At 39.8% G+C, this 20,751-nt stretch overlaps 1 protein-coding gene and 1 long non-coding RNA gene across 3 annotated transcripts in view; one reads left to right on the top strand and one right to left on the bottom strand.

Moving 5' to 3' along the window:
• Positions 1–20,751, bottom strand: part of LOC145451878 (uncharacterized) — a 249,497-nt gene that overhangs the window by 111,081 nt on the left and 117,665 nt on the right. The gene's annotated exons all lie outside the window — the stretch shown is intronic.
• Positions 1–20,751, top strand: part of LOC145451869 (uncharacterized) — a 68,246-nt gene that overhangs the window by 43,884 nt on the left and 3,611 nt on the right. Inside the window, exons 8-14 of one of the 2 annotated variants that reach the window (XM_080330092.1) lie at positions 1,486–1,663; positions 1,862–1,987; positions 4,033–4,175; positions 7,672–7,772; positions 8,650–8,821; positions 9,149–9,257; positions 13,714–14,174. In XM_080330092.1, coding sequence (XP_080186218.1) covers positions 1,486–1,663; positions 1,862–1,987; positions 4,033–4,175; positions 7,672–7,772; positions 8,650–8,821; positions 9,149–9,257; positions 13,714–13,988 — 1,104 coding nt within the window. In that variant the 3' untranslated portion in view covers positions 13,989–14,174. Of the gene's footprint in view, positions 1–1,485; positions 1,664–1,861; positions 1,988–4,032; positions 4,176–7,671; positions 7,773–8,649; positions 8,822–9,148; positions 9,258–13,713; positions 14,175–20,751 lie in introns of those variants that run through there. The other variant, XM_080330091.1, reaches the window with a different exon arrangement.

The raw sequence follows: 20,751 nt of genomic DNA, 5'->3' as shown, positions 1-20,751 counted from the left end.
GAAAGTATGCAGTTAACAGACATGCGTTCAGCTAGTCATTCGTCTTTTAGTGATTTTTTGAGGAAACCGCCGCGATAGCTCAGACTTCTTGAATTGGTACTTCCTACCCGACGTTAATAAATACCGCAATGCACATAAATGAAGTGACGTAGCCAGCCAGGGTCGAAACAGCTTACATGTTGAAATCGAAACCATTTTGTTTTAAAATGCCGATTTTATTTCCAATATTTCGCCGTACATTTGCAATTTAGTATTTTGTTGTTATTAGTGATGCAAATTAGCGACAATAGACTGTGTGTAGCTGCATACGATCTGATGTTATTGTCATCTCTTGCAGCCCATGTGCTACTATCGATTGTGTGTGGTGTGGGGCAGGCCTGATACGCAGTAGGCTGGTGAGCCTGCAATCATCGCTGATCTGAATTACCGCTTCTGCAGCAGTAGCTTTACCTACTCTCTCTCCAATACTGGTACATTTAGGTTGATTATCGTTCGTAATGTCATGCTGTTTTTGGGCTGACACGAAATAAATTCCAATTTGCGTGGCGGGTGGCCTAATTGGCTGCGAATAGACTATGTGACCAAATACTATTTTATTCAAATCCAAATTTTTTGACGACAATAAGTCCGCTTCTACTGGTTGGAATTGAACCAAATTTGAAGAACATCGTTTTTATAGACAACCTAATACTTTCATGGAGTGAACAGAAAAATTTCAAATTTTTCGGTATTTATTTTTGTATAATAAATAGAAACTCTCTTCTCGCGTAGCAATGCGGCTACTGGTTGGAATTGAACCAAATTTGGTGTGTAGGCTTAAGTTGGGTAACCTAACAATTTTATCAAGTAGCCAGTGCGATTTGAGATAAAAAGGCATTTTTGAAGACCCCTAATGAACAGGGGTGTACGAGTTTTGAGCAAGCGTTGAAAGGGTGTACCACGTCGAAAAAGGTTGAAGAGCACTGCTATAGATGACCTCACAGTCGTATAGCTGTTCCGTCGTCAAAAGCACCTCCATGGTGCAGGCGAAAACGAATGCACCCCCCGCCCTGATCTCTGTCCCCCAAAATCGGTAAACCCAATCCTAATCCGCTTTAAAAATTCTCAAATCCTAATCAAATCCAAATCTGTCAATATTTTACAGATCTGGTTTTTCCAAATCCTAATTTTAATCCATGCTCATCTCTATTAATTAAGTGTGTACGATGAAAATGGCATTGAGAGTGAATCAATTAGAGGTGGAAAATGAGCAAACCAGCCCGGTTGAAGTTCGGAATATGTCGAACCTGAACCAAGACTCACTCGAGCCTGAAAATGTCGACTTCACTTCACTCTCTGCCGTGTCGCGTCAGCAAATAGTCACAGACGAAATAATTGTAAGGCGCAAGAAAACACGTATATGTGTGTCATACCCCCGGCCACATATTGCAACATCATCTTATAAAAGTTCAGCATGGCTAAACTGATAACGACATTATATTTTAGGGTGATAGTGGCGGTCCACTGGTGTGTCAAAGAATGAATTCTTGTCAATGGTTCATGGCAGGAGTGGTTTCCTTTGGCTATAAAATATGTGGTTTGGTAGGAGTCCCCGCGGTCTACACGAATGTTCAAAAGTACCAGGGTTGGATCGAGATGACAATGAAGGAAAATTCCATACCAGGTGCAAGCATATTACGATTGTTCATAATCATACAATCCATCAATATAATGCTTAGCAGAAATAGTAATGTCGAACAGATAATACTTGACGTAACTACATATCACTTTTGCACACACGCCTTAACTCACCCTCCTTTTCTCTGGCGAGTCGTGACTTCGTCACCAGTGAGACCAAATAAGTAAAACCACCATATTCTAGTTCCCGGAAAGTGGCAGCCTTGCTCCACAACGTGTGGGGGTGGAATACAGTTCAGAATTGAGAATTGCTCTTCGTCAACTTGTCCGAAAAAGTACAGAGGATGCAATACTCAGCCATGCCCAACAAGTAAGAACTTGCATAGCTTTTCTGTATTGTATATTTATGCTATTACGGATTGAAAGTTAGCTGTTGTCCCCTAATGACACTGAAGCGGAATTTTATACTAGAACACCCGCTGGCACGTGTGCGACTAACAGGATTGTAACCAAGTCACAAGGCCTCGAGTCAAGAGTCAATCTCACTTTTATAGTTTTGACTCGAGTCAAGTCGAGTCATTTCAATTCACAACCTTGTCAGGCCCAAGTCCAAGTGATCGAGCAGAGGGTCGAGTCCGAGTCATGGAATTATGACTCAAGTCCGAGTTCAAGTCATTTTGTTGACTGCTCAGTTTCCAGCTAAAGTCTTGTTTAACCCACTTTTTATAACTCTGTTTGGTGATATCGAATGGTTCTCATTTATAATATAACAATTTTTCTCGCTTTTAGCAGTTTCTGGTCGCATTTTCAAGTACCAGTACCAACAGATGAAATCCCAATAGAGTGTTGGCTTCGGAATTACAATGAAATGTCGGTCTTGGCCGTCTGAGTCTCGAGTCAATGACTTGAGTCGAGTCATGCGCAATGACTCGAGTCCAAGTCGAGTCAATACACAGATTGACTCGAGTCAAAGTCGAGTCATTTCCGTATTTTGAAAAATATGACTCTAGTCAAGTCGAGTCATCAAAATATCGTGACTCGAGTCGTACTCGAGTCGAGTCATGACTCGAGTCATTACAACCCTGCCGACTAACAGTGTAGACCAGCAGGTCAATTTTAGCCCTGGTTCATCACGGGACGTTGTAAAAAGATAACATAGCAGGTCCTGAGGAACAATCTTTCAGAGACAGTCCAACAAACCAATGAGATTTGTAAGAATGTGTAACAACTAACATCCACATGCGAATTTGTTCTTGAATGCCTGTTTCGACATCAGTATCTAGAATCAGGATAATAGAATCAAATAATTCCAATCCGGAATCCGATTGACAAAATACCATAACATGATACTGTAAGTAAAAAAGAACGAATTCACTGAACATAATATATGATACCATCCACGGGAAAATTGAAACTAACTGAGCATTTTAACGTTTCCTCCGAAATGTCCATCGCTTCCTGCCCTCCTAAAAGGCAATACCGCCCAGTTTGGGAAGCATTGGTCTACTAGCCTATATGTTGACTTAATACAAACCCAGTAACTAAATCGGAGGAAGCACTACACCAGTAGTCACACATAGGGTTGCATTGAAAACGGAAATTAATTTTAAATAAACATGTTTAAAGCAAGGCCCTAATTTAAAACATGTTTTTTATTGTTTTTCGTGTTTGTTTTTTTTCAAGCGTCACGAATATTCAATTGTGACGTCATAGCGGATTGACATTGACAATTGAAAGTATAGGGTAAAAGAGCTCCTATGACGAAATATATGTAATATTGCTGTTGAAGGACTATTTTGAAGGCTCCAATAATCCCATATCGATATACATAGACTATATCGCGTGGTAATTGTACGTAGGCTCATACAACAAGTTTTTTGTAAAGTATTTACACAATTATGGCATAATTTTACAAATTGAAATAAAAAATTTTTTTTTAAAAAAGGTCATTTTTAAAAACACTGTTTAAAACATGTTTTAAACAAAGTGTTTTAAAACACAGTTTGTTTCAAATGCAACCCTAGTCACACAGCATAATGCGGATTGTAACATATTCTCGTGTTACAGTAATCCATGGCGTCGTTGCGTCTTTGTCCTTATGACTTTCGGATAAATGTTTTATTTTAGAATTGCAAGTATCACGTAGTGCATGACGACACACGCTAGGTTTGTTGTTCCCACAAAAGAATTGATAGAAGTTTGATTTAACATGGACACGATCCTTTCAAACATCGAACCATCTCTATAGATCACATGAATGTCGTGTGATTTTTGTGCAGACTACGCCAATGGGTTTCTCGATTCGACGCAGCCCACGGACCTGTGGTCAGATAGCAATGATATAGAGAAATTGACATGATCACCAGGTTGGTTGCTACTGATTTACCTCACAGTTATATACATATCTAATTTTAGTTGCAACGTGTCCAAAGTTTCACGCATTCACACATGGAGAAACGCCATCTTCATGTTGCAAAGTTTCAGAGAAGAAATGCGGGGTTCCAGAAATTACCAGCATGCCGAAGCTTCCTGTCGAGCCTGGTCATTGGCCATGGATGGTGAGTAGGCATATATCTTATCGCAGGTGATATCAATACGTAACCGCGAACATTTGGATAGTGGCGAATATGCGGGAATTGTGGTAGGATCACGTGTCCATGATATATCGCGACAATTCAGAATTGCACGGTGCGTGTTAGAAAGTTATTTCGCATAGGTCAAAGATGTTTTAACTGTTTCTGAATTAAATTTTTTCGCTGTTATCGAAAATGAAGCCATTTTTTTTTTTGAAACAGGTCATTTTTTCCATACCAAATTTAATTATGCTAGCCTTGGTCGTTATTGTGCACAAATAAATAATTTGACTGATAGATTATTTGATCATGTATGTTGCTTATTTTCGCAAGATGATATTTTTATTTGAATGCAAGATTTTTGCAATGACAACCATTTTAAATACGACACAGTTGAAGGAATGGCTCTTACAGTGAACCACAAAAGCTTCCCAGCACATAATTTTATTTAACGGAGCTTAGCTGAACAATAGAAGCCAATAAGCTACACTCTATAGACACGTACACACTTAATCTCACAAATGTAGCTTAAATGCGAAATCCGAAATGCCAACATCAATGTGTGAAATAAAAACGAAGTGTTCGAAAAATCACAAGATGATATTTCGACGATATATACAATAACAAATGATTTGTGCTGACCAAAAATATCGCTTCAATTATTTTGTTATGTGTGCAATAGCGAAGATCTCTTTTCAAGCACGAACAGCAATCTGCAAGCATGTTTATGTCCCAGTATCCTTGTTCCCTTTCGTCCATTCGGCTTAAGTCGTGGTGGAATCTCACGCTCTGTTATTCGCTGCAGTCACCACAGTTGTAAGGAAGGTAATCCAAATGCGAACTCATTTTCCCACACATATGGGCTCCAAGGGAAAATATCCTGCACGAGGTTGAGCATGTATTTGATCCTGTAGTCAATAATTTTTTCATAATTACACCTCGGCAATGTCTTGAATTTTTTTATTAGGAATTTGTCGAAATAGGAAGAATTCCAAGTCCATACAAAACAACGAAGTAAACATACAGAAGGTCACTTTCGTGTACTATAAATTCAGAATCCTGTCCCGATCCGAATTCGGCGGTTGGGCAAAAATGGAAATCCTGATCCGATCGTATTTGAGAGAAACTTGCAGGATTTCGGCCCGGCTGGAACGCAAAATCCGGATCAAGCCCATCGCTAGTTTTTATGCTTTCCAAACAAGTTTGTAATTACCACTCTAAAACCCGTCCAAGTGTCCATGCTCTTTTTCTTATGTACTGATGTGTGCAAGTTCGTAGCTTCCCATCAGGATGAATTTCATTTGCACAAACGTAAAGGTTGGGCTATCTGTATCACCTGACTTGTATAGTTTTCAGTGATACCAAGTTCAATGTGTAGAGGTGGCAAATGATTATTATTTGGATCAACTAAAGTAAGCAGATTTGAAATTTTTCCATTCGATTGATAAATAATTTTTATGACATCTCAAATCTCAAACGCAAGACGCCGAAAGCTGAAGATGTCGAAAATTTCAAATGCAATTTGTCGAAAAATACTAGACTTGAGGAAAAAAACGGTAATAGTTTTGGATTCTGCATCGCAAATTACACTAAGAACTATCAATACTTCAGTAACCGCAAAATTAACGCAGCACAGTGATCGCTCTTCTAGCCATCTCAGTTTTTCGACACCTATGGTCATGGTCACTTAAACATCATGTGGATATTCCGACTATGATTACCGAGATGCCGGGCCGCGATAATTGAGATCATATGCCAAAATTTGAAATAGTCAGAACAAAAGCTTTTTTATTCGAGGAAACGGAGATTATATATATATATGTACCGAATATAAACTAACATTCTTTCTCAAGTATTCATTTTATTACAACTCATACGCATCGTAATCATTATTTGTATTTTATGGTTATCCTACTGTTAACCAAATTTTCAAAATTAGAGATGAATGTTCGCTTTGACAAATTTCACGCTTAAAGCAGAAGGGAAATATGAGCCCGAGAGTGTTAAATTGTACTTGCAATTGTACTTCGGGACACACAAATGCTGAAATCAATTATTATGCAGTTTTCAATAAATTCAGATTCCTAGCGTGATGCTGTGTAGTTTGAAATTTCATTGGGTGATAAAGCAACATGTTAACTTAACGGTCTATTGTAGACATCAATAACTGTGGACACAAGAAACCCTATCAACTGTAGCTATTCAACGCAGTTAATCATTCATAAAAAGTAATACATATTCCTATATCTGCGACGCCGGACATGGCATACTTTTTGTGCATTTTTTTTACTGAAAACAAAGCACCATTTTCAACTTTCCGTTCCCGCTATTATAGTTAGGCTCATATAGGTGAGCTTATCGAATCCCGACATGAGCGAATATTTACATTGAAAAATCTGTGTCCCTCGGACTCGGAGTGAATCAGCGAAAAGAAAAACTTTGTAGCAAGACTTAACAGCTACCGATAATTGTCAATTTTTAATTCTACTAACAATTGGGAATTTCTATGTCCGCAATAAAAATAACATCTGGAATACGATAACAGACTATTGAAGTTTTATTTTAAGAGATTAAAGGCAAAAGTTAGGGGTAAAATCTAATTAGATATAGTTGAAATCGATTGGATTTTTCATGTACTTTTATCAATATTATTTCCGCCTCTGGCGGACACACACAAATTCGCCGTGGGCCACATGTGGCCGACGGGTCGAAGTTTGTCCCGACTCCTCTTCATGTAGATAGCGGCGTGCAATTTACACCACATGCGATATCTAACACAGTATAGAGCTTATTGGAAACAATGGTGGTCGATATCATTCCTTCCTAAAATATTACTTCGCATGCGCGTTGCTAATCCGTGTCGTTTTAGAAAGTATGTCAACCAGGGTTGGCGAGTCGAAGTCACAAATTGAGAGATATGATTTGTCAGGTAATTGTGCGGGGTATTTGATCGATTCGACATGTCGAAAGCAGGATTTTTATCATGTCTCCAATTACTGCCTGAATATAGAAGTACAGGAAATATTTGAATAATTTATTTTATAATTTTCAACCATACTTGCAAGTTTCCATATTCCATACCGAAATTTCGACAAGTTTTCACGGATCGAACTATAGTGATCACTATTAATGATAAGTCGGATAAGAAAATGTCGTCGGGGGTTGAATCCCTCCAGAATTTGGTTTCATCGTCACATGACGGGCCCAAAGACCAGAGGTGTTAGCTAATACTGAAACAGTGTTGTTATGGCCCTGGATTTATGTGTGTATAATACGTATAGGTCTACATACCTTATGGTAATGCGGCGATTGCGATTAGCAATGTGGTTCGCGTTCGCATTCTCACTAAAAATACCGTCCGTGGGTTCGCGCCGGCTCTATGATGTGTATAACTGCGTTCCGTCACTCGTCGATTTGATGTAATTAGGAGATTCGCTTGTTTTGTAGATATCATTGCATTCAATTTTACAGTTTTTTATAGGCCGCCATATTCCGAACTGTTGACGACCAATATCAGCTTCGATGCTCCGGAGTGTTAATTTCAAACAGCATAGTACTCTCCGTAGATGCTTCTTTTCCTCTGTAAGTATTTCAATGATGTAAAAACACTTTATTGATTTACCATGATAGCTGAGATCAGAGACGCGCGTTCAGAGTGAGGCAATTGAGGCAAATGCGTTGCATGTCGTCAGAATAAGTAGAAAAATAGTGAAAACTTTTTACGTTGGATATTTTATTATTATTTTTTCTACTGATTTTCATGAATGACTTATTTTTAACGTTTTGACACCAACGCAAATCACTGTTGTTAATGACCTTTTTAACTCGTCCGATAGGAGCGATCAGAATGAAAACGGTGAAAACTAGACTTATCTTACTACGCATCAAAATCGATGACAAATTATGTCATGAAAACACAGCTTGCAGTGATGTCTTAGCCGAGCGAAGCTCGAAATTTTTTCGTAGGTTGAATTCGATGAATAATAATGCCACTTGCTTACTTTACGGGTCGCCTCTGTACACTGCTGGGATCATTTGGCAAGGACAGATATTCTCCATAAATCGTGGTTGATAGACTTGAATTTAAATAAATATTGATTACAACTACGGCGTTACTCTTTCAGTATAGCATAATAAAGTATGTCATAAATCAACAACAGTGTTTATTCACATTTACATTTTACAAATTACGCGGTCTTCGATGATAATTGTGATTTTCATTTTCTCGGTAATAAACCCTCTTTATCATTACCTAATGTAAACACACCCAATCAGTACAGCGGTCAGTGTAAACAATGTCAGTCGCTACTTTTATTGTAGAAATATAATTATTACTTTGAAGAATATACAGTATATATTATATATATATATATAACTTTTAGCTCGGTCCTACGTAATATTTTCCACATATCGTTTTGACTCTCGATAAAAACAATTTCGCACATCTGGTTTTTTCCAGAGAAGAGGGATGGTTCTGGAGAGGTTGGAAAGTCCTACTAGGCAACACTACCCTGACGAAACCAGATGATACTAATCAAATATTTGACATCGAATCAATAATAAAAAACGAAGTCTTCGGTAACTCCATGCGAGATTGGCGATTTCGGGAAACCAACCTCTGTCTAGTCATGGTGAGCTATGTAGTTTACATAAAATCGCGCAGTCACGTGCATGAACAGAATTTCAACTACTTGCGTTTGTGAAATAGATAGTTGTTGTTTTCTTAGCAACCATGAGGTCTTTTAGACTACATTGCCCATTTTGCAGCAAGTCCATGTTTATTTCTCGTAATTCCCAAGCTGCCGCATTTAAGAACAGTCCGCTTTCGTTCCAGGCAACACTTAAATTAGGGCTAATAGACCTCCGAATAAGAATAAACGACTAATTTTACAAATGAAATGCTCAAACAATGGTAACAAGGTTATCAACGCTGGTCAAGTGCTTGCAAATATTCACAGCTGACCAGACCAGCAACCTTCAGTACGTACGTGATGCCCATTTGTTTGCCGACCAGCAGGGAAAGCGTGAATCAACACACGACTTGTGTGGTAGTTGGTCCTCCATACGGTAAGTATGACTACGTAAATATGAATAACAGTTTTGATTTATCAATGACACTTCAACAACAACATATACCATGAAGTGGATTTCTGCGAAAATATGCTCGGCTGAGATGGATGTCAGCCTGATACACCGTACTCGGTCGTTTCGGAATTCGCTTACCGGTACAGTGTACATGTGTACGATTTGTGTCTTGTGTATGCCTACCAAAGTCAGCGTTGTTTGTATTGAGCTGTTTATCGAGCTTAACTTCTTTCCGATTCCCTATATCCAATGCAGATGTGTCAAACATACGGCCCGCGGGCCGCATCCGGTATGTCAGACCAATTAATTCTGAGTAAATTGAAATTTTATTGTATTACACAGCACATTTCTAATAGTTCGGATGCTTTGTCGAAAATAATCCCTTATAGCGTGCTCTGTCGCCGGCGTGCGTTCTTCTTGGTCCGCGGCTCGGTGTAGATAACATTGGCACGTTAGCGTAAGTCTTTTATTAAAAGCAACTTGAAACGGCGATGTTCTTCGGATGGCGACTAAAGACGACTGCGCCTCCGACGGTGACTAAATGAGACTGACACAACAGAGTGCGACACAACAAGAGGTGGCGAATCAGCGAGGACAATAGTAATCAATCGAGGCAATAGAGTAATCAATGAGCGGTTACGCTACAAGACCCCTCTGCTTGGTAAAAGCTTTAGGATAATATGGAAACTAGAGACGATTTAACTACTCAGTGAAGGACTCTATCAGCATGACACGGTAGTGATTACAGACTAAGATTCAAACACGAGTACAATTTTAATGGTTTAAACGACGAACTAAAGTGATGTGGGTGTTATGGTAAAGCTATGAACGACAAAATTATACGTTTAGCGACAAAGAAGCACTTCGCAATGTGAAAGGCTCAACAGTGGACAGAAGAGATTCATAAGCCTTCAACGAAACTAATACAAGTGATGACGGATAAGTGAAGGAGTATAACGGTAAATGTCCATTACTGGTGACAACACAAAATCATTCAAGTGCCGTGAGTACAAAAATACAGCCGCTGGCATATAAAGGTATAAGCCAATCGGTCGAGGCGTCGTGCGGACAGTTATTCGTTCGAATTGTGAAAAACATTTCAGTGCGGATCAAAACTTGATGTGGACAGAATTAACTGGATCGAGTGATGTACGGTGTGATTACCATTTCCAAAACACGTGTGCGTAATTGTATAATCGTTTGGGACGTGTGATTTTGAATTCGAAGTGTAATTTTGAATTCGAATAAAGTTATCTGGAATCTGCGCGACCCAGAGAAAGAGCGTTTTGATTTACTAGCGTAGCCGATACCATCGGAGTGAATAGTGTATAATACTAGAAGAGGAATTCACTAAATGGCGAGGCAACACATTCAAGTGTCATGCACATTACAGAGCTTCGATGGCGAAAAAGTATAGCTGATCGAATAACGGTTGAGTGAGTCGCACGCGTTGTTTAATCCTATATGCAGGGTTGCCATCGACATGGACCCAAAAATAAGGACAGTCAAAAAATTAGGTTAGCATGCAAAAACGTTTTTTTACATACTTTGTATTTATACGAGCCGTGACATATCATATCCCATACTTTTCACCTGAAACAATCTGCTACAGCAACTCCTTGTTTTTAGAAAGTGCTTCATGGATCTCCCGGCAGCTCCGGTCTAGGTTTACCTTTACTCAGGGCCAAAACAGCACTTTGTCAGCCCACCCCCCTAAAAAAAAAACGTTGGTCCTGCCTTCCCTAGGGTGATCAACCAAACTTCTTCACCTCGCTAGAGGAAGATGGAAAGAGTCCGTACACCAAGTTTGGACAAAATTATTTTTGAGCGTATGGAGCAAAAACTGCAGTAACAATGCTTGTAGTATTGGTCCTGGCCGAAGAAAACTTATTTGCAATGTTTGAAACCGGGAATATTACATTGAACAATTGCGATGTGCTATCGTTGGCGAGGAAAGATTGCTGGGTTTGACAGTATAGAATGCCCAGGTACACTCTGCAGCAGTTGCCTTGCAGTCTGTCGTCGTGGGTGATGATCGACTTGTGGAAAAATTATTCATCGACTGGCTCAAATTAATCATCATGACACACTTGTGTTTTGGGGTATCAATGTGAGTTAAAATAGCGGTCCTTCCTATGGCCTCCAGGTTGATGTCGCAATTGCAGATATTGCTATGTGCGAAACACTCGCCCTTCAAGCTTCGTAAGATACCGTTCAATTCTCTCTCATAATCGTCACGGAAAACATTTTTACGCCTGTTCATTTAAACTAATCAGATTTAGTATAAAACTATACAATCAAGTGCAATAAAATTTAGAAAAATTTATCAATGATTTCTAGCTTTACTACTTTTCAACTGATGTGTCGACTGCACTGCGCCCTTTTTCACTATACGCAATAAATGCTGCCTTCCCCACAGCTTGAGCTTATTCTGCTGTAGACCAAACAGCAGGAACTTGGTACTGCTGTTCATGCTAAAATGACGTCCGCTGTGGTATCTTGGTACAGACGAAACTGCTATTCCACCACTCACTGCCCTGGCTATATCACAACTTGAAAGTCAAATCTTGTGGAGTGTACTTCACGAGAGTTCCTTTCATTAACGATGTCATAAAATCTCGACGAAAAAGCATAATTTTAGAATATTATGCAACACAGATACCAGAGGAAAACGATCCAAGTTCTGAAGCGCTTGGAAATAAGACAAAATAAGGACGCAAGTCGAAAATAAGAACATTTCTTAGTAATAAGGACAGTTTAGAGTTTTCTAAGACGTGGCCCTTCAAAATAAGGACAAATCTTAGAAATAAGGTCGGTATGGCAACTCTGCCTATATGGTACGCAAATAGTCATGGGTTGCGCAAGCTTTTGGGCGTAAGAAATAACGTCGTAATTCGCCAACACACGTCCAAGTTAGTAATATCATATCACGTGGTGATCAACCTTCAAACAGTTTTGGGATATGTAACGTCTAGTCGTGACTGATGGCGTAAAATAACGATAAGAATTCATTATAGAGTCAACTGAAAACGGTCAATACCCACATGGAACAAATGAATGAATATGCAGATATTGCTAGGGGAAGTCTATCAACATCACGGAGCGGAATTGTTCGACAAGTAGTAAATTGGCAATGGATTAAGAGAATCCCTACATTTCGATTGAACTTCGAGCGTTATTGGACCAGCACGTTGACATCTTTGCACGAATTAGCTCTGTCGTGCTCCATATTTCGCAAGTCGTGTCCTTAAGGTCCGTGAGAAGTCTTGTAGATTCTCGGATGCGTGAGCGGTTAATGTAGAACAGAACGTCGGAAGCGCCTGCCACATAATAATGAGACCTAACGCGTTTTTCATCCGGAATAGGCCTATCAAGGTGATAGGTTGGTTGCAAGTCGTCGCTCGACAAGATTAACTGAAGGGTGATCTGCGTTTGAGCGCATTTCCCGCTTGTCCTGTCGAGGTGATTCGATTCGGTTCATGGTCCCATCAGAAATAATGGTTCCGTCGGTTGCTTAAAGTTTCGTTCGGCTAATCTTTCGTTCTGCATTTGGAATGCGTAGTTAGACAGATACAGTATAGCTGCCTCTGTCTACGTAGAAAAACAAATATATCGGTGTCGGGCGATCGGAGATATGAAGTTGCGAAGAGAATTCAGTGTACGTGGTCGCTGTGCTGAGGCGCGGTGATGTCGTCGTCGTGCTGCAAACATGCAAGTCTGCAATCGATGAAAGAAGTTGTACTTGGTGAAGTCTTCAGCATGCAGATTGGAGTTGTTCTCGAGTCTTAAATCGACGAACCGTCAGCGGTATGGCGTACTCAATCACAACTAAACTGGCACAGATGTTGAGTGGCATCGGGTCGAAGCGTCGTACCAAAGCAAGTACGTGTGGAAAGGTCCAAATTCCATGTCGTTGAAATCCCTCATCCATGAAAAAACTAACGACTTCTATGTAGCCAGCGCATATCTCTTTTTCGCATATCGTGAGTTCATCACTTTCTATCATTGATCCTGACCGAGTTTGCGGCATTACAGCAGTTCCGTCTACCGCGCTGCATTTCCAAAAAGATCACGTCGGCAATCACGTTGAATAGCGAAATCACGTCGGCTATCACGTCGGGGTCACCAAAATATAGCGTGGTCTGTCGTCGGCGCGCGTTCGTCTTGGTCCGCTGCTCGGTGTAAATAACTTTGACACGTTAGAGTAAGTCTTTTATTAAAAGCAACTTGAAACGGCGATGTTCTTCGGACGGCGACTAAAGGCGACTGCGCCTCCGACGGTGACTAAATGCGACTGACACAACAAGAGGTGGCGAATCAGCGAGGGAAATAGTAATCAATCGAGGCAATAGAGTAATCAATGAGCGGTTACGCTACACCCTCAAGAAGGTAAATGTCGAACATTTTCATCAGCCACAGTATAACCCTCTGTCGACAGTGTTGAGTTCTCACGCACGAAACCACCAGGAGCAAAGCAATGAAATTGAGACTTCATTTGGAGGAGGCAAAAAAGTGAAAAATCCGTTTATAGTTTTCTGGAGAAATGGACCACAGAGGCGAAAACGACAATCCGAAACCGTTGCATGTAAAATACATGTAGAATATAATAGCTACACGAAGAACATATTTTTTTTAATCTCCGATCGCACTGCTGCTTATGTCACGCTGACCCAAGAGGCCCCGGCGCCGGTCTCCAGGGAAATCAAATGGTGAACTGGTGATATAAAACAAAATTCCAGAGCCCTCGTTTACAATCTCCTATATTCCTCACCACGAATATGCAACGCAGGGCCAACGACGCATCACGATTAAAGCAAGGGGAACATAGAAATATTAAAAGTTACATCTCTGTTAGAGACTCTGATTTAGTGGTTTATAACTGTATTCAATCGACCAATCATCGCATTTTAATCTATTCCGTTGTCTGCGAATAACGATCTTACTAGAATAGAGCCCATATGATTCGCGGTATAATAAAAATTACTATTTTGCATGGCGTTTGATAATGAAGTAGTCCAGTGAAAAACAAGGGTATGGATTTCTAGCAGGGCCGTAACTGCCGAACCCCAAGCCCCCCAATTGGGGAGGGGGGTGCGAGCTCGAAGGGGCCCAAAATTATTTCGTGAATTAGCTTAAATTATAGAGTATTTTTTGAAAATTTATGCGACTTTTTCAAGAAATTGTCGCGTGACGTGCGAACTCAACCTCCAAATACCTTGATTATTGGGTACTTCTCCCCCAAGAAAAAATACGCAAGAATTATAGAAATTGGCATATCGGCGATGACCATTACCGCGTCACGACGCACCAAGACATATAAAGTTTAAAGCCATGTAACATACGACTCCAAGAAGTGTGCCATAACGATCGGCAGCGAGTTAACCTTTGCCGAAAAGCACTGCCCCGATGCTGACCGAAAACTTCGTTATATATAGAAAATACATATAGGTTCAATTGTCCATATATGCACCTGAATGACTGGCGCCGAATGTTCCCGTCTTGGCAATCTGACCCTCACGAGACAAATACCATCCCGCAGGGAAACAATATATGCCAGTGAAGAAATACCAGTTTGAAATCGTGCTTGCAAAATTGCAAAGTTTATGTATCAGTTCCGTTGCGGACAATGTCCCTCAAATTTTAACGACTACTTCACATCGGAGACAAAAGCGCACAAGTACAGCACACGCGCGTCAACGAAGAACAACTACCATATGATAAGGACTGAATACAAGAAAACGCATTGCGCTATCAAGTATGCCGGACCCCAATTGTGGAACAGCATCTCGCCGGCTATCCGACAGTCGTCGAGCATATCCACATTCAAGTCGAAATACATGTACAAGCAATTTTTTCTAAATCAGAGGCCTCAAACTCAAATGAGCTCGCGGGCCAATTTCCTAGTTTTGATGATGCAGCGGGCCGCAGCATCAATAATGAGGATATTCAATATAATTTCCAAGTAGGCCTTTTTTGACGGGACCTTGTAGACAGGCATTCCACAATCATCTTAGATATATAATTTACTATTGTAGTATTCACGCTTGACACGGAAAAAATTCATATGATCAAATATTTGAATAAAATTGTTTTCGTGGGGGGCACACTTTTTATTCTTCTAATTATTGAGTTATAGACAGCATAGGAGAGGATGCATCATGCGCGCTCTATGATTCCAATGAGATTTCTCGTTGTCCCTGACCATTTTCAACACAATTTCTGATGGTACCTATATGAAAATCAGAAATCCCATTCACATAAAACCGCGCATAGCGCCAATACTATTTTCCAGTTAACTAAATTGGCCAAGAATATATTCCACAGCATATAACCCTAATTCCACGATGCATCTTGTGCACCCTGGTGAGGTGCTTCATACCTCGATGGGGTCTACGGACCCTGGTTAAGAACCCCTGGAATAGAAATGTCCAATTGGCAAATAATTCATTGGTGTAACAGTTGTAGATACCTTTATCCTACCTAATACCTTTCTCGACACCGACCTTTTTCCTACCTAATACCTTTCTTGACACCGATAATAAAATGGATAAAGAGAACAAACAACACCCAACTTGTAATCAACTATACGTCACGGGGGTCACAGAATGCCAATTGTAGCCATACAGACCTAGCTACATATCCTACGCAACGCAAGCAGTTTCATAGATTGTTTCGTCCGTAGGAATACCAAGTCACCGTTCCGAGTCGCAAATCCTTCTCTGATTTTACCGTTTGACCTGACTCAACTCAAATCATTTTTATTAACTCGCCCAGTCAATCCCAAATGAGTAATTTTACGAGAAGGTCGCAACAAACCAAATCACAATTTTTAGTCACGAATCATCAAGGGTCATGTTTGATCATTATTAATTTGAAATGTGACGTTAGCATATCTTCTACTGCATGGCAGCTTTTAAAATTGATGTGATAGTGAAATTTTTCGAGATTTCAGTGATCTTTATAGTAGGTTTAGGGTGAACTTTGGGATCTTGTATATAAAAAAGGTATATGGCACCTGAAGATATTGTTGAATACTTGAAATTCCAAAATGCCGTCGCGGGCCGCACAAAATCCTTTTCAGGATTACCGGACCACGACCTATCATCGACCCCTCCGCCACATACCACTTCATTTTGTCGCTTGCGTCTTACATTCTCTGCATTACTTTTCATTCAGTGTGCATGCCTCTTCCTCACTTCGCCTAGGCTGAGGTGGGTGTTTGATATTAAAGGCTATTCCAAGTTCTTTCGACACCTTCCTATCTTTTCATTGTATCGCAAGTAGTTATTATGATCGGTCGTGGTGTGCCATTGTGGTTTATGGGTGCGGCGGTGATTCGCCTGGAAACTCGCCTTTTTAGACCCCCCTGTCGGCGGTGAGTCGCCATGTGTTCTTATCGGTACGGTCATGACTCGCCCTTTCAGGTATAGGTCGTGGTGGTGATTCGCCGTGAAAACTCGTGGTGGTGATTCGTCTTTTTCGATATAGGCTGCGGCGGTGCGGCGGCGGCCTGTCATGTATTCTTACGGGCTCTCATGTGTTCTTATGGGTGTGGTCGTGAATCGCCCTTTCGGGTGTAGGTAGGCATATCTCGCACGGTGTTGAATATGTATCAGGTATGGTAAATAGTCACGTGATTGGTTCTTAGTTAATGTGCATATCCCAAATTAATATATATGACCGATTCGGGATAATCCCAACGTTTACGGTGAATGCGACTTCCACATATCGTTATTCTTATGGCCGCGGCGGTGATTCGTACTTTCGGGTATAGACTGCGGGCGGCATGTCGTACTTTCAGCAAAAAGGGTGTGAAATAGTTTGCTAAATCTAGGAATCACTTGCAAGGTAATATTTTGGTAATTAGTTTACCACAGAGCCGGCGTAGACGGCGTTTCGAATACCAACAATAACCGCGTTCACATACTAACACTTCAAAAAGGTGTGAAATATTTGTAAAATGCTACGAGCGCTCACATGATAACACATCAGACATAGCCATCTCTCATGGTTTGGTGTTACAGAGGTGGGAATTGCGCACAAGTAATATTTTGATAATTAGTTTGTCACAGAACCGGCGTAGACGGTGATTCCAATACCAACAATAGCCGCGTTCACAAACTAACACTTCAAAAAGGTGTGAAATAGGTTGCAAATCCCGCGATCGCTGACAACATAACACCTCAGACATAGCGATCACTCGCGATTTTCTGTTACATACATACCGATCGCTCACAATGTAATATTTCGGTAATCAGTATGTCACAGAACTGGATTTCGCCGGTAAGATTTAATAGGTAACGAATAACAGAACCGACGCAGACGGTGATTCGAATACCGACAAATTCTCACTTATTTCTGATCCAACCTTAATCCTTTGCGAAGTTAACGCTTATTCAAAAGGGTGTGAAATAATTGTAAAACTCTACGGTCGCTGACAGGATAATGCATTAGACATAACGAACCAGTTATTTTTGGGCGTCGGAATCCATTCGCGAGATGTACTATAGATAAATTGAGATCAACCGAAATGAAATATTTTGACTTTGGCATAGTATGAATTGAAATAGGTTTGACAAACATGACTACCAACTTTGATCAAGTCACATTTCAAGATTATACTTTGAAACAATCCTTGAAACTTACAACTCTATTCGCAATCCAGTTTTCCGTTTGTCAAATAGAGTTTCAGTAAATACTATCGCGATATTTTAATGTGTTACTACACACAATAGAATCAACCAATGAAATATCGCCCATTATTGTCAACATTTCCAACTTGACAACGGCTTGCACATAACGCGATCGAGTTGCAATGCGATAAGTTGAATTGCAGTCGAAATATTTCAACCTACTTTGTCATATCGCGATTTGAAGTAGGCTTGTCAGACATGCACGCAAACTTTCCCTCCGTTGTATTTCAGATTAATTTATTCACACGATCACTATCTCGCTGTCTTCGCATTTACACAAGCGCCTACTGTTCCGCTCGTAATTTCAACACGACATTTCCACTTGTCACAATAGCTGATTATTCACATATTGATTCGGAACAAAAGAAATCTTGAACAAGTTATCGGGTTATGTTTTGTTGTAATTGAGTGTACGGAAATAGTATTACGTCTCGACATCTTACCATCTTACCATATTCAAAGAGTCAACCACAAAAACATTGTCAAGTAAATCCGTTTGTGACTTACCCAACCAACTCAAACAGTATCAGTATGAAAAACAGCGAAGCATACACGAGTCCATACAATCACTAAAACCTATAATCCATAACAATTTCGGTTGTAATCATATGCCGCCAAGTCGTCTTTTTTGTTCAACTGTAAAAGTCGTTACTATTCTGCGAGATTCTACTCGATATATTTTGTAAGACAAAAGTAATTACTACTCGGTGCAGGTGACTTGAGATTAACATAATATGTTTGAGTATATGAGATTTGAAAGTCTGATCAACGTAGTTGGGAATTCATTTCTTACAATCGAACGCTGGTGTTATATTCAAAGTACTCATGCTGTAAACATAAGGATTGACACATTGATTTGACATATGAGATTTTGTAATAGTTGATCATTACTTCATTATTAAATGATTCGCGTTTAATTAGACCCGGCTTTGTGGTAAATGTTATGACAGCAACAAACTTTTCAGTGCAATTGTTATTAACATATTAAGTTGTAAAACTATGCGTGTCTGAAATGTTCTTGATAGGAAAATTACTCCACCTTGGTAAAAATCACTCTGCGTATCGCGGATATCAGGAAATATTTTACAAATGTAATTGTTTCCAGTAACCAAGACTAAAGATGAAACAACAATATCGGTATTATTACATTCAACAACCAGTACAATTATTAAAATCTATCGTTTGCGATAAAAAGCGCTAAAGATGTCATAATCTCATTATTCATACATTGAACATCCGATACAAAATGCTTTAATATCACAATTCGTAACGAGTAATTGAAACGACTACGTGTGGAGTTAGTACATCACAATGTCATATCGTTACTATTGAATCCAACAACTGATACGATTTATTGTAGGAATTTGTGACTGCGAATTGGAACATCCGTACCTTACAGAGTGTGAAAATATGACTTTTGGTATCGAGTACCAGTCGAAGCGGCTGAACAATACTTAACCCTTTCAGTGACTCGCCGTTGTGCGTGCTAAATGTAAAACATTACGAGGTTACACTCTAAGACTTTGATCAGCACAGGAGTAATTTTGAATATCTTTACTGGCTGCAACCTATTCTACTAGACAAAACCCACAGCATGAATAAAATCAAAATATGTGCTACACTGACATCTACAAAATGTGTTTGTATTGTTGTTAGTTGTGATCATACATTATCATTCGAAACTTCTAAAGTAATTGTAATCATAAAACCAAACTATTCAAAGTCATTACCACCACGAAAACCATTTGTATGAAATTCGTTAAACGCGTCCTAACTCAGTACGCAGAAATTATTTGTAGAGTGCATACCGACAAAGAAATCACGAAAACAACCAACAAAGAAAATGATGAATGCGTTTCGCGTTACTATTGATACAAGTTCATTTCTATCGGGCGAAATAAATGCCATCACAAAACTCAGAGTATGTAAAGGTCTTGATTGATATGAATATCGATTTGTGTCTTATGATACCAGCAAGCATTTTAGAAATATTATGATTCGTTAAACCAAAGTCGTATGTCCGATTAATAATTGATTGGAAACTTGTTCACGTACCTCGACCATTACAGAAGAGTATAACACCATTGCCCGACAATCTTTTACAAAAAGGATCGAAACCAAGTGACCCAAAGTCGTTGCCGCCACATAAACCTACCACCCTTTTGAATAAGCGTTAACTTCGCAAAGGATTAAGGTTGGATCAGAAATAAGTGAGAATTTGTCGGTATTCGAATCACCGTCTGCGTCGGTTCTGTTATTCGTTACCTATTAAATCTTACCGGCGAAATCCAGTTCTGTGACATACTGATTACCGAAATATTACATTGTGAGCGATCGGTATGTATGTAACAGAAAATCGCGAGTGATCGCTATGTCTGAGGTGTTATGTTGTCAGCGATCGCGGGATTTGCAACCTATTTCACACCTTTTTGAAGTGTTAGTTTGTGAACGCGGCTATTGTTGGTATTGGAATCACCGTCTACGCCGGTTCTGTGACAAACTAATTATCAAAATATTACTTGTGCGCAATTCCCACCTCTGTAACACCAAACCATGAGAGATGGCTATGTCTGATGTGTTATCATGTGAGCGCTCGTAGCATTTTACAAATATTTCACACCTTTTTGAAGTGTTAGTATGTGAACGCGGTTATTGTTGGTATTCGAAACGCCGTCTACGCCGGCTCTGTGGTAAACTAATTACCAAAATATTACCTTGCAAGTGATTCCTAGATTTAGCAAACTATTTCACACCCTTTTTGCTGAAAGTACGACATGCCGCCC

The sequence above is a fragment of the Botryllus schlosseri genome, chromosome 12 (genome assembly GCF_051294905.1).
Source record: "Botryllus schlosseri isolate E-star chromosome 12, Bs_hap1, whole genome shotgun sequence".
In the NCBI taxonomy this organism is placed as follows: Eukaryota; Metazoa; Chordata; class Ascidiacea; order Stolidobranchia; family Styelidae; genus Botryllus; species Botryllus schlosseri.
Note: the sequence above shows the minus strand (reverse complement) of the source record. Positions and strands in the feature narration are given on the sequence as shown.